The following is a 12,011-nucleotide window of genomic DNA, read 5'->3' on the forward strand; positions in this document are numbered from 1 at the left end:
AGCTCCAAACTTCATGTGACCTTCCAATTAGCCAACCTACAGTACGCAGAGAGCATCATGGATTTGGTTGTCATGGCCGACCAGCTGCATCTAAGCCATACATCACCAAGTCCAATGCAAAGCGTCTGATGCTGTAGTGTAAAGCACGTCGCCAGTGGACTCTAGAGCAGTGAAGACGCGTTTTCTGGAATAATGAATCACGCTTTTCCTTCTGGCAATCTGATAGACGAGTGTGGGTTTGGAGGTTGCCAGGAGAATGGTACATTTCGGAAAGCATTGTGCCGAGTGCGAAATTTGGTGGATGAGGAATTATGGTGTAGGGTTGTTTTTCAGGAGTTGGGCTAGGCCCCTTAGGTCCAACGAAATGAACTTTGAATGCTCCAGGATATCAAAACATTTTGGACAATTCCATGCTCCCAATCTTGTGGGAACAGCTAGGAGTGGGCCCTTTACTCTTCCAACATGACTGTGCACCAGTGCACAAAGCAAGGTCCATAAAGACATGGATGACAGAGTCTGGTGTTGATGAACTTGACTGGCCTGCACAGAGTCCTGACCTGAACCCAATAAAACACCTTTGGGATGAAATAGAACAAAGACCGAGAGCCAGGCCTTCTCGACCAACATCAGTGTGTGACCCCACCAATGTGCTTTTGGAAGAATGGTCAAATTCCTATAAACACACACTGCAACCTTGTGGACAGTCTTCCCAGAAGAGTTGAAGCTCTAATAGCTGCAAAAGGTGGACTGACATCATATTGAACCCGATGGGTTAGGAATGGGATGGCACTTAAAGTTCATATGTGAGTCAAAGCAGGTGGCCAAATATTTTTGGCAATGTAGTGTATATTATGTATAGTCTGCGGGCTGACCTAACATCCTCATTTTGAAACACACGTCCGGAAATAGCCCTTATCTACCAACATTCTGATTTATGTTAAAAAGCTAAAATATTATAGCTTTTGTCCAGACATTGAAAGAATTGACGAGGAAGTGCTCAACCAACGATCTCTTTTATTGAAACAAACTGCTTACTGCCAGCTCCAACTATGCCAGAATAACATCTGCAAACTTATTTTCAACAGACACCCGTTCCTTTCAGCACATAAGCACACATCAACTCCTCACCTTTCCTTGCCTTTCTCCTTGTCATACCATCACCAGCTAGGACTTAGCCTGTACGCATTCGTTGCCTCACTAAATGTAATTTACAGAACTCTTTGTGCCATGTCTACACACACATATACTTCCACATTAAAAAAACATAAAACATTTTGTTGTAAAAAAATCTATACGTGTAGAGTTAAAAAAAATGTCGGTAACATTTTATTTTTTACAATCGTAAGGCTGAAAAAGGAACCACATATCAATTGTAACACCTATGTTCCTTAATAAAGTGATATATTACATGTACTTTATCTTTCACACACATAGGAAGGTCCAGGAGCAAACTCCTAAGATATTAAAGAGAACCAACTGGAGCTCACATGAGAAATTACTGGCAAATAAGGCCAGGGAAAAACATCTTTGGAAGACCTCTTTAAGAAAACCCAGGCTCCATTAGGTGTCCCTCTGTACTGACAAGGTGGGCTGAAAGCAAGAGAGTGTAGAGTAGAGGGACAGAGAGGGTTAATAGACCAAGAAAAGAAGATAGGGGGTTAGTAAGCATCTCAGTCGTGTAGTTTCCTATTGTCTTTTGAATTCATTTAATCTTTTTATTAATGACCCACACTAGAGGTTGACTTAAACCCACAAAGACAAGAGCTTTGAGGATTTGAGTTTGTCAGAGATGGTTGATGACACGGATTTGTTAGGATTGCAACAATGATCAATAGCATCTTGTGTTGATTGCCAAATGTCATTTGAAAATGAGAAAAGAAAAACTATCCTCTTCATCAAAAAGCTTCTTTTGTTTGGCTGCGTGTAAAAGAGTCTGTGTTTTCTTTAATGAAACTTTGTGTTGACAGTGCATTACAACATCATGATCAATCTATTTCACAATTTACACCCAGTCCACAACATCATGCATGATGTGTAAAAGCAGAACTACATGTAATATCAATTATATGTGGAGCATGCATACCAAATGTGAACATGATTTCTTCTACCTATGTATTCTATGAAATGTATTATTTTTGAAGCCACTTCAACAAATATTTTCTCCTCCAGCCACCGTCTAAAAATCGTCGTGAGAGGTCTGAGCTGAAGCCGGACTACTTCGACCCCGCCTCGATCATGGATGAGTCGGTAAGCAACTTCTTACATGCCAAATGTCACACGTGTGCACACCGGCCCCACTGGCTGTAACGCCACCCATCCAACACTTGTCCCGGCGGCGGCTGCGCTTCATTTAACGAGCAGACACCAAGCATATGAAACGTTTCTGTACGAGCTCAGCTATCTTGAGTGCTCCAAATTCCTTGTGGGGTTTGTTCTTACAGTGGGCCTTGAAATTCAGGTCAGACACATCGGACATTGTTTTGTTTCACATGATTGATTGCTGGACATAACACCGAAAAACATTTCTCTACATCTTATGGATGAGTGTCTTGTTTAATTTGCTAATAATTCAAACTAAGAATGGCGCAGCACAGTGGAGCATGTGGTTTAGCATGTGTGCTTTATGTTACAAAAAGTATGAATGGTTTATGTTAATTGGAGACTTGCGTGTGAATGCTTGTTTGTCTGTGTGCGTGCGTGCGTATACACCTCTCGTACAAAGTCAGCGAGGACAGGCTCCAGCTCGCAAGTTTCTCTGAACAGGATATCCGTTTGGACCGGACAATTAAAAACATTTTGGTTTCGATTTTGATTATGACCTCTCACGATTATGAAAATACAATAATAAAAAAAAAACGGTTATTGGGCTGTGCAAAAAGTGCATGCAAATTCCTGAACTTGTGACGGTGAAACAAAAGAGGAGCCAAGCTTGAGATGTCATCATGGTTACTCCTGTAATTTGACACAGCGCTAGTATGCATAATCAATAATCACTAAAGTCTACAAAAAAGTAAGGCCATATGATTTACGTAACCGCGGACGGAGTCACATAATTGGCCAATAAATCGGAACCCATTGTTAAATACAGAATATTAGGGAAATTGACATAAATGTAAGTGAAATGTCATTGTGAAAAGAAAAATTTGCTTGGGAAAATAATGCGTCTGATAGCGCTCATTTATCCCCAACAAATTCGGTCGCCCTGCCCTTAACTATATATATGTCGAGACGGTAGGGCTAGGCGATATGGTCTTTTATTAATATCTAGATATTTTTAGGCCATGTCGCGATACACGATATATATCTCGATATTTTGCCTTAGCCTTTAATTAACACTTGATGCATATAATAACACCAGTATGATGATTTTATCCGTCTACATCAAAACATTCTTGTCCATACTGCATTAATATACGCTATTTTAAAACTTTCATGCAGAGAGAAATCACAACTAAGTCAATTTACCAAAACTGTCTTTATTAACAGTTATTAAGCAGTGGCACAAACATTCATGTAAATTCCAAAACAAAGTATAAAATTGTCAGAGACATTTTAAAACTAGCCATTAGTACACTTTTGTGCATGATGTCTTCAAGATAAACAATGCTAAATTATAGTGCACTTTTTGTACAGAATGCCACTACAATAGTTTAAAACAAATAAAGTGCACTTTTGTGCATGATTTCACACAAGATATTTCAATAATTGTCAAATAAAAATGAGCTGCAAAATAGGAAATCCAATAGTTTATGTCCTTCACCATGTGGTAGGTTACTGCGGACGTTATCTCCTTCTGTTGTTGACTATTTTTTTCATACGGTGTTGATCTGGAAATGGTTGCTTGGGCATTTTGTTGGGTGTGGCACCAGCCGAGATGTTGACATGCAGAGTTTCAAGCACTCTTCATTCTCTAGCGGGTGACTTTTCAAATGATGCTACATACTTGTAAAACATTTTCCCACTTGAAGCCAAACCACCGCCACACGATGGACCTTGGGCTGTTTTTCTTGGGAATTAATCCTTCCTTAATTTGTTACCAGATTCGCACCTTTTCCCTCTCGTATTACCACTCGCACCGTTTGTTTAGCACCTTCCACTGCTAATGTTCCCCTTTCCGCTACCTCTTTGCTCAGCGAGGGCGTATGACGTAAGAAGGTGCGCTTGCTTTGTCTCTGTGAGAAGCAAAGACAAAAGAGTGAGAAACGCCTGCAGTGTAATGCCCTCAGCTAAAAGCAACTGCATGAGGATGTTTTCTCGTATATCACGATATAGTCATTTTCTATATAACACTGAGACAAACCCGCGATATATCGAGTATATTCAATATATCGCCCAGCCCTAGGAGACAGTCACTTGAAATGGCGACTAAACTACAAAGTCAAAGCTAGCAAGAACAATCCATACACCCACAACAGATCTCATATGGTGTTATATGTTGTGTGTGTTAGTGAGCAAAAGCTTGCAGGTAGCTCTGAGAATCAATTTTTAGAAGTCCAAATGTGTTTCAAATGTGCACTTCATCTGTGATCACCGAATCTGTGCCCCCCTCGCAAAGTAGAAAAAAAACGGCAGATCAACTGGTCTAAAATGGGGTGTACTTAAAGGCTAGAGTATACAAAGGAGTTTTAAGATGGGACTTAAATGCTTCTACTGAGGTAGCATCTCTAACTGTTACCAGGAGGGCATTCCAGAGTACTAGAGCCAGACTAGAAAACTATGCTGGGACATATGGTACAATATTATCAGCAAGATAGGATAGAGCTAGACCGTGTAGTAAAACCTTAAAGGGGAACATTATCACAATTTCTGAAGGGTTAAAACCAATAAAAATCAGTTCCCAGTGACTTATTTTATTTTTCGAAGTTTTTCTCAAAATTTTACCCATCACGCAATATCCCGAAAAACGGGTTCAAAGTGCCTGATTTTCACCATCGGTATATCCACCCGTCCATTATCCTGTGACATCACAGCGTGAAACCACCAGAAACAGACATGGCGGATAGCACAGAAAGGTATAGCGATAGTAGCTCGGATTCAGACTCGGATTTCAGCGACGTAAGCGATTCAACAGATTACGCATGTATTGAAACGGATGGTTGGAGTGTGGAGGCAGGTAGCGAAAAGGAAATTGAAGAAGAAACTGAAGCCATTGAGCCATATCACGACAGACAGCGGCACGGGAGGAAGCGAGTACGAATTCGGCGATCGCCTTCTAACCAACGATTGGTATGTGTTTGTTTGGCATTAAATGTGGGCTGAGGGAAAGGTTGGATGCAAATATAGCTACAAATGAGGCATAATGATGCAATATGTACATACAGATAGCCTAAATAGCATGTTAGCATCGATTAGCTTGCAGTCATGCCGTGACCAAATATGTCTGATTAGCACACTCCACATAAGTCAATAACATCAACAAAACTCACCTTTGTGCATTCATGCACAACATTATAAGTTTGGTGGACAAAATGAGACAGAAAAATAAATCACGTCTTAGCCAAGACATCCAGGGGGTTTACCTCGCTCGTCTGCGGGAACAGACTGCCGTCGTCCCTGAATAGCTCACACATTCCGGCAGATTCAGTGGTGGTCTATTTTCCAATATTGCAGATTTCTTTGACTTTATCTCTGCTTTGAGTGTCTCAGAATATCCACACATTCTTGCCATCTCTGTCGTAGCATAGCTGTCGTCGGTAAAGTGTGCGGAACAAACGAGGGGCTTTCGCATCTTTTGGCCACTGGTGCAACTTGAATCCGTATCTGTTCGTGTTGTTACACCCTCCGACAACACACTGACGAGGCATAATGTCTCCAAGGTACGGGAAAACAGTCGAAAAAACGGAAAATAACTTTGCTGATTTGACTTGGTGCGTGTAATAAGATTGAGAAAATGGCGGATCGCTTCATGTTGTGACGTCACGGGTGAAAGGTCATCTCTCCGACAGGCTATCAATTGAAAGGCGTTTAAATCGCCAAATTCACCCTTTTAGAGTTCGGAAATCGGTTAAAAAACACATGGTCGTTTTTCTGCAACATCAAGGTATATATTGACGCTTACATAAGTCTGGTGATAATGTTCCCCTTTAAAGTCACATCTTAAGTGCACAGGAAGCCAGTGCAGGTGAGCCAGTATAGGGGTAATATGATCAGACTTTCTTGTTTTTGTCCAAAGTCTAACAGCTGCGTTTTAATAGCCACGTTTTGTACCAACTGTAATATTTTAATGCTAGACGTAAGGAGACCCGAAAATAATACGTTACAGTAATTGAGACGCGATGTAACAAACGCATGAATAATGATCTCAGCGTTCGTTGCTAGTGGACAAAATGGAACAAATTTTTGCGATATTACGGAGATGAAAGAAGGCCCTTTTAGTAACACTCTTAATGTGTGACTGAAACGAGAGAGTTAGGTCAAAGATAATCCCCAAATTCTTTACAGAGTGGCCTTGTGTAATTGTTTGGTTATCAAATGTTAAAGTTGTATTATTAAATAGGTGTCGGTATTTAGCAGGACCGATATTCAGCATTTCCGTTTTGTTAGCGTTGAGTTGCATAAAGGTAGCGTATATCCAATGTTTAGTTTCATTAAGACGCCTCCAGCTGACCACAATCTGGCGTGTTGGTCAGCTTTAGGGGCATGTAGAGTAGGGTGTCATTAGCACAACAGTGAAAGCCTACGCCGTATTTGCGTATGATGTCACCTAGCGGCAGCATGTAGATGCTTAAGAGTGCTGGGCCAAGAACTGAACCCCGTGGAACGCCGCACATTACCTTAACATACTCCGAGGTCACATTGTTATGGTAAACAATGGATCCATCCATCCATCCATCATCTTCCGCTTATCCGAGGTCGGGTCGCGGGGGCAGCAGCTTAAGCAGGGAAGCCCAGACTTCCCTCTCTCCAGCCACTTCGTCTAGCTCTTCCCGGGGGATCCCGAGGCGTTCCCAGGCCAGCCGGGAGACACAGTCTTCCCAACGTGTCCTGGGTCTTCCCCGTGGCCTCCTACCAGCTGGACGTGCCCTAAACACCTCCCTAGGGAGGCGTTCGGGTGGCATCCTGACCAGATGCCCGAACCACCTCATCTGGCTCCTCTCGATGTGAAGGAGCAGCGGCTTTACTTTGAGTTCCTCCCGGATGGCAGAGCTTCTCACCCTATCTCTAAGGGAGAGCCCCGCCACCCGGCGGAGGAAACTAATTTTGGCCGCTTGTACCCGTGATCTTATCCTTTCGGTCATGACCCAAAGCTCATGACCATAGGTGAGGATGGGAACGTAGATCGACCGGTAAATTGAGAGCTTTGCTTTCCGGCTCAGCTCCTTCACCACAACGGGTCGATACAACGTCCGCATTACTGAAGACGCCGCACCGATCCGCCTGTCGATCTCACGATCCACTCTTCCCCCACTCGTGAACAAGACTCCTACGGAGATGGCATTCCACCCTTTTCCGGGCGAGAACCATGGACAATGGATCATTAATAATTTTTGCAAGAGCTGTCTCCGTAGAGTGATTTACCCTGAAACTGGATTGAAAGGGTTCACAGAGATTGATAGATGCTAAGTGTTCATTTAGCTGAAACAAACGGAAGGTGGGAAACTCGTCGGTAGTTTACCATGAGGTCTCGATCGAGGTTAGGTCTTTTGAGCAGAGGATGAATAACCACTCTTTTGAATGCTAGGGGAACAGTGCCCGAGGAAAGTGCTAAGTTTATAACATTTATGGTTCTAATATTACAAACAGGTCCTTGATAAGTTTCCCAGGAAGTGGGTCAAGTAAACATGTTCTTTGTTTTATCCCATTTACACACTATAGGAGTTGTTCTAATGTTATTTCATCAAAAAGAGACTATTTTGGAGGGCAATATCCGTCGTATATACATTCGTATCTGTGTTCATGGAGGGCCGCCATAAGTAGAAAAATGTGCAGTCGTCCCCGCCACATCGCGTGCAAAACATTACAGCTTCACAAAACACATATAAATTATATATATTTTTATTGCATATTCTATACTATTTTTGGTCTGAAAGTAAGCATTTTAAAACCTAAAAAATCCTAAATGATCCAACACGATCAATAGGACGGTAGTACTGGCCACAATAGTAAACCAAACCTATCAGACCGTGCTGTTTAGTATCGTAGCCACTGATTGGCTAAACCTCACACAGGATTAATTTAGGGGATTCAAAGGGAGTAAAGATGACTAAATTGTGTTATTTCATCTCTGGAAAGTTGTCATAATGTTGAAAAATGTAACCAGTAGGGCTGTGAATCTCTAGGCACCACACCATTCGATTACATTTTTTGGGGGTAATGATTCTATTCAGAATCGATTTTCGATTCAAAATCAGTGCTTTTCAATAACATTGCGTACCAGACCCCACCAGCCTCTTAAAACGGCCACATCTGGCCCCTTTACTTGAAACACAAGAAAATAATTGCTCTGATGAAAATTGTGATAAATTTCTTCACAACTTAAAAGAAAACTGGTTTTGTTGAATACAATGGTATCCAATCATTTAATAAAGCCAAATAAAAATAAGGCAACAAGAGAAGTATCCCACACTTCTCTTTTCTCATTTAAATCTGTACAGCAGATATAGGCATCTACTTCAACAATAGTATTTGCCTCCTGGGTGGCTGGCTGGACAGGACAGGCAAAAAAAAACATTTTTGTGTATGTATATATATATATATATATACATATATATATATATATATATATATATGTATAATATATAATATTTCATACCCTATTTTTCGGAGTATAAGTCGCACCTGCCGTAAATGCATAATAAAGAAGGAAAGACTGCCATCTACTGCTCACACTTATCATTATACCATGTACCAAATATAATAGCTTCGAGGTCGGAAAGCACAACCTGAATTATTCGGAACATTAGGCAGGCGCACTGTCGATTTTTGAGAAAATTAGGATTTTAAGTGCGTCTTATAGTCCGAAAAATACATTGTGTGTGTATGTGTATATATATATATATATATATATATATATATATATATATATATATATATATATATATATATATATATATATATATATATATATATATATATATATATATATATATATATATATATATATATATATATATATATATATATATATATATATATATAGGAATTTAGGGATTTCACCATCTACGGTCTGTAAAATCATCAAAAGATTCAGAGAATCTGGAGAAATCACTGCACATAAGCGATGATATTACGGACTGTTGATCTCTCAGGCGGTACTGCATCAAAAACAGACATCAGTGTGTAAAGGATATCACAACATGGGCTCAGGAACACTTCATAAAACCACTGTCAGTAACTACAGTTGGTTGCTACATTTGTAAGTGCAAGTTAAAACTCTGCTATGCAGAGCAAAACCCATTTATCAACAACACCAACGAACGTCGCTGGCTTTGCTGGGCCCGAGCTCATTTAAGATGGACTGATGCAAAGTGGAAAAGTGTTCTGTGGTCTGACGAATCCACATTTCAAATTATATTTGGAAACTGTGGATGTGGTGTCTTCTGGAACAAAGAGGAAAATAATTTGCAAATCATTGTATTCCGTTTATGTTTACATTTAACACAATTTCCCAACTCATATGGAAACGGGGTTTGTATGTGTATATATGTGTGTAAATATATGGATATTATGTATATTAAATAAAAACATGTATTTATTTTGTAAAATCGATTCAGAATTGTTTCAATTAAGAATCGCGATTAATTTGAAAATTTAAATTATAATTAATAATTTCTTCTTAGTGGAAATGTCTTTATCGCTGTCATGTCTAACCTGTTACAGCGATAATTGATTGTTTACTGTATGTTGGTAATTTTACTTTAAATTTAAATTTACCCTCGGGGATAATAAAGTGATTCTGATTCTGATTTAGTGCATGTAAAAAGTAAATGGTCTAAAACTGTTGTTAGTCAAAGTATTTATGTCCAGATTTCCAATGTTTGAAATGTTTAAATTTGTGATTTTGAAATGTAGTATTACGACAGAATTAATACATTGTATTGCGTTTTCTTTTGAATCCCAACAAGGCATCCTTCTTCTTCTTCCTTTTGATATGTGATGATATCAGCCGTGTGTGTCTCTGTGAAAAGCATGTTTTTTTTTTCTCCTCGTAGGTCCTTGGAGTGTCCATGTTTTAAAGGAATATCCAGACGATTTTCATGCTGGGATACGAGAAGAGGAGCTTTGTATTTAAAAATAATTTTAGATGCGAAAACAAGTGTGTTTTCTGTAAGAAAAATCAAAAATGAACAAAAAAAAACAAACTACAAAGTTTTGGCTTGTACTCTACGTGGACCAATGATGAGCCACACTCAGTGTTGCTTGCTCAGAGAGGACTTGAAATGTATACTTTTCTAATCTTGGGTAAGCTCTTCCTCTTCTTAATGGTGTAACAGGCCACATCCAACTTCCAAGCCTTTTAGAAACCACAACTTCTATAGCATTTTCCCCAGTTTTCTTTTCCTTTGTCCCAGCGGGGGATGGATTGGTGTGTTTTTAACTTAAGAAACATTCATTTTTTTTGTTCTCCAATGGTAGTAAGTTACCAAGTGTGATGTAGTAATTTATAAAGCGACTGTAGTACCTTGCCTGTACTGTGTTAGCCAAGTGGACGCAGGTCTTTCTGTTTGTGCCCTCCTCTGATGACCGCTGGTGGTTGCCATGCCGACTAGGATGGGTACGTCTTAGAGCTTACCCCAACATTTGGACCACTCCTTAGCCACCATCTCACTTTCAAGTCATACAATCTAGCAGCATCATGTCAAAATCTTACATTTTAAATAAAAAAAAAATCTATATGAATTGGTGCTGATTTTTATATATGTGCTTTGCTTATGTTCTTTCCAATTTTCAGTCCCACAAATGTAAGAAAAGGAACGCGGCCAGGAAGACTTTCAGATTTGTATTTTTACCCTTTTTGCGTTTTTTTCTCTCCCCGCTCTTTTCTTTTGTCTTGATAATAATGTCTTCGAGTTTCTACCTTCTTTCCTAATGTGTAAATTAGTTTGGATAAAATGAATGAAATTCAGCTTTAAAGATTTTGAGTGGTGTCGTACACGAAAAATATATATAATCTCTGAAGCATACTAATAAACAAGTTATTCAGCAACGCTGTGGCAGCTAGACAAAGCTTAGATCTGACATGTAATTGTCACACACACACACACACGTTTTAATCAACTGTTTTGCCTACTGAGCTTTTTCTTTTGTAGTCATTCCATGCTTGAGCCTTAAACATGCTTCTTCTTCTCCTGTCACGTTAAATCTTCCATGTCAGCAGGGTTGTCATGTTTAAGGGTGCATCGTCGGCTTCTTAGCGCACCCGACATGAGGTGGTCAAATGTCATGTGATTATGTAGATGAGCAACCTATATGTCCTTGACCTAATTCTTTTATGTAAGTAAAACTCAATTCTTATAAGGACAGAGTACTGTTTATTGTCTGTTGCGTACATACCACTACATATGGTATCAATCCTTATCAGATCATGTGTATATATATTCAAATTTTCATTTATTTCCATTTTTTTGTGCTTTTGTTTCTGCACTCTTGCCTACACCCTGAGTTGTCTATTTCTCCCACTCTGTTTTTTGATTTGTACTTGTCTGGAGACAGTAACTTTTGAATAAAAATCAACACATTTCAACTGTGGGAAATATTTACTCAATAATTTAGTAGCAGCAACACTTAAAATAATTTAATTTTCATACTGTTCAAGTTTAGGGCAAAACAATACATTTTTTATTTGACTTGAATGTGGCATCAAGCTGGAAATTGGTACAACATAAGGTGTTCTTCATTTAAAAAAAAACAATTCTAAATGCAATTTTTATTTGTGACTTGAATGGTTACTTTAAGCTGGAAATTGTTTAAAAAAAATGTTCTCAAATAGTTTTCATTTAAAAAAAAAAAAACAGCTAATTTAACCTAATATGTAACAACCAAAAGACAGAATAAATGTTTCCCTTAAAAAT

At 39.2% G+C, this 12,011-nt stretch overlaps 1 protein-coding gene across 3 annotated transcripts in view; it reads left to right on the forward strand.

Annotated features, from left to right (window-relative positions):
- The window catches only part of stag2b (STAG2 cohesin complex component b), a 49,366-nt gene extending 37,683 nt beyond the window's left edge, over window positions 1–11,683 (forward strand). For all 3 annotated transcript variants that reach the window (XM_061901722.1, XM_061901721.1, XM_061901723.1), the window contains exons 33-34: window positions 2,170–2,247; window positions 10,152–11,683. In XM_061901722.1, coding sequence (XP_061757706.1) covers window positions 2,170–2,247; window positions 10,152–10,175 — 102 coding nt within the window. In that variant the 3' untranslated portion in view covers window positions 10,176–11,683. The remainder of the gene's footprint in view (window positions 1–2,169; window positions 2,248–10,151) is intronic.
- The last annotated feature ends 328 nt before the right edge of the window (window positions 11,684–12,011 follow it).

Source organism: Nerophis ophidion, linkage group LG05, assembly GCF_033978795.1.
Source record: "Nerophis ophidion isolate RoL-2023_Sa linkage group LG05, RoL_Noph_v1.0, whole genome shotgun sequence".
Taxonomy (NCBI): domain Eukaryota; kingdom Metazoa; phylum Chordata; class Actinopteri; order Syngnathiformes; family Syngnathidae; genus Nerophis; species Nerophis ophidion.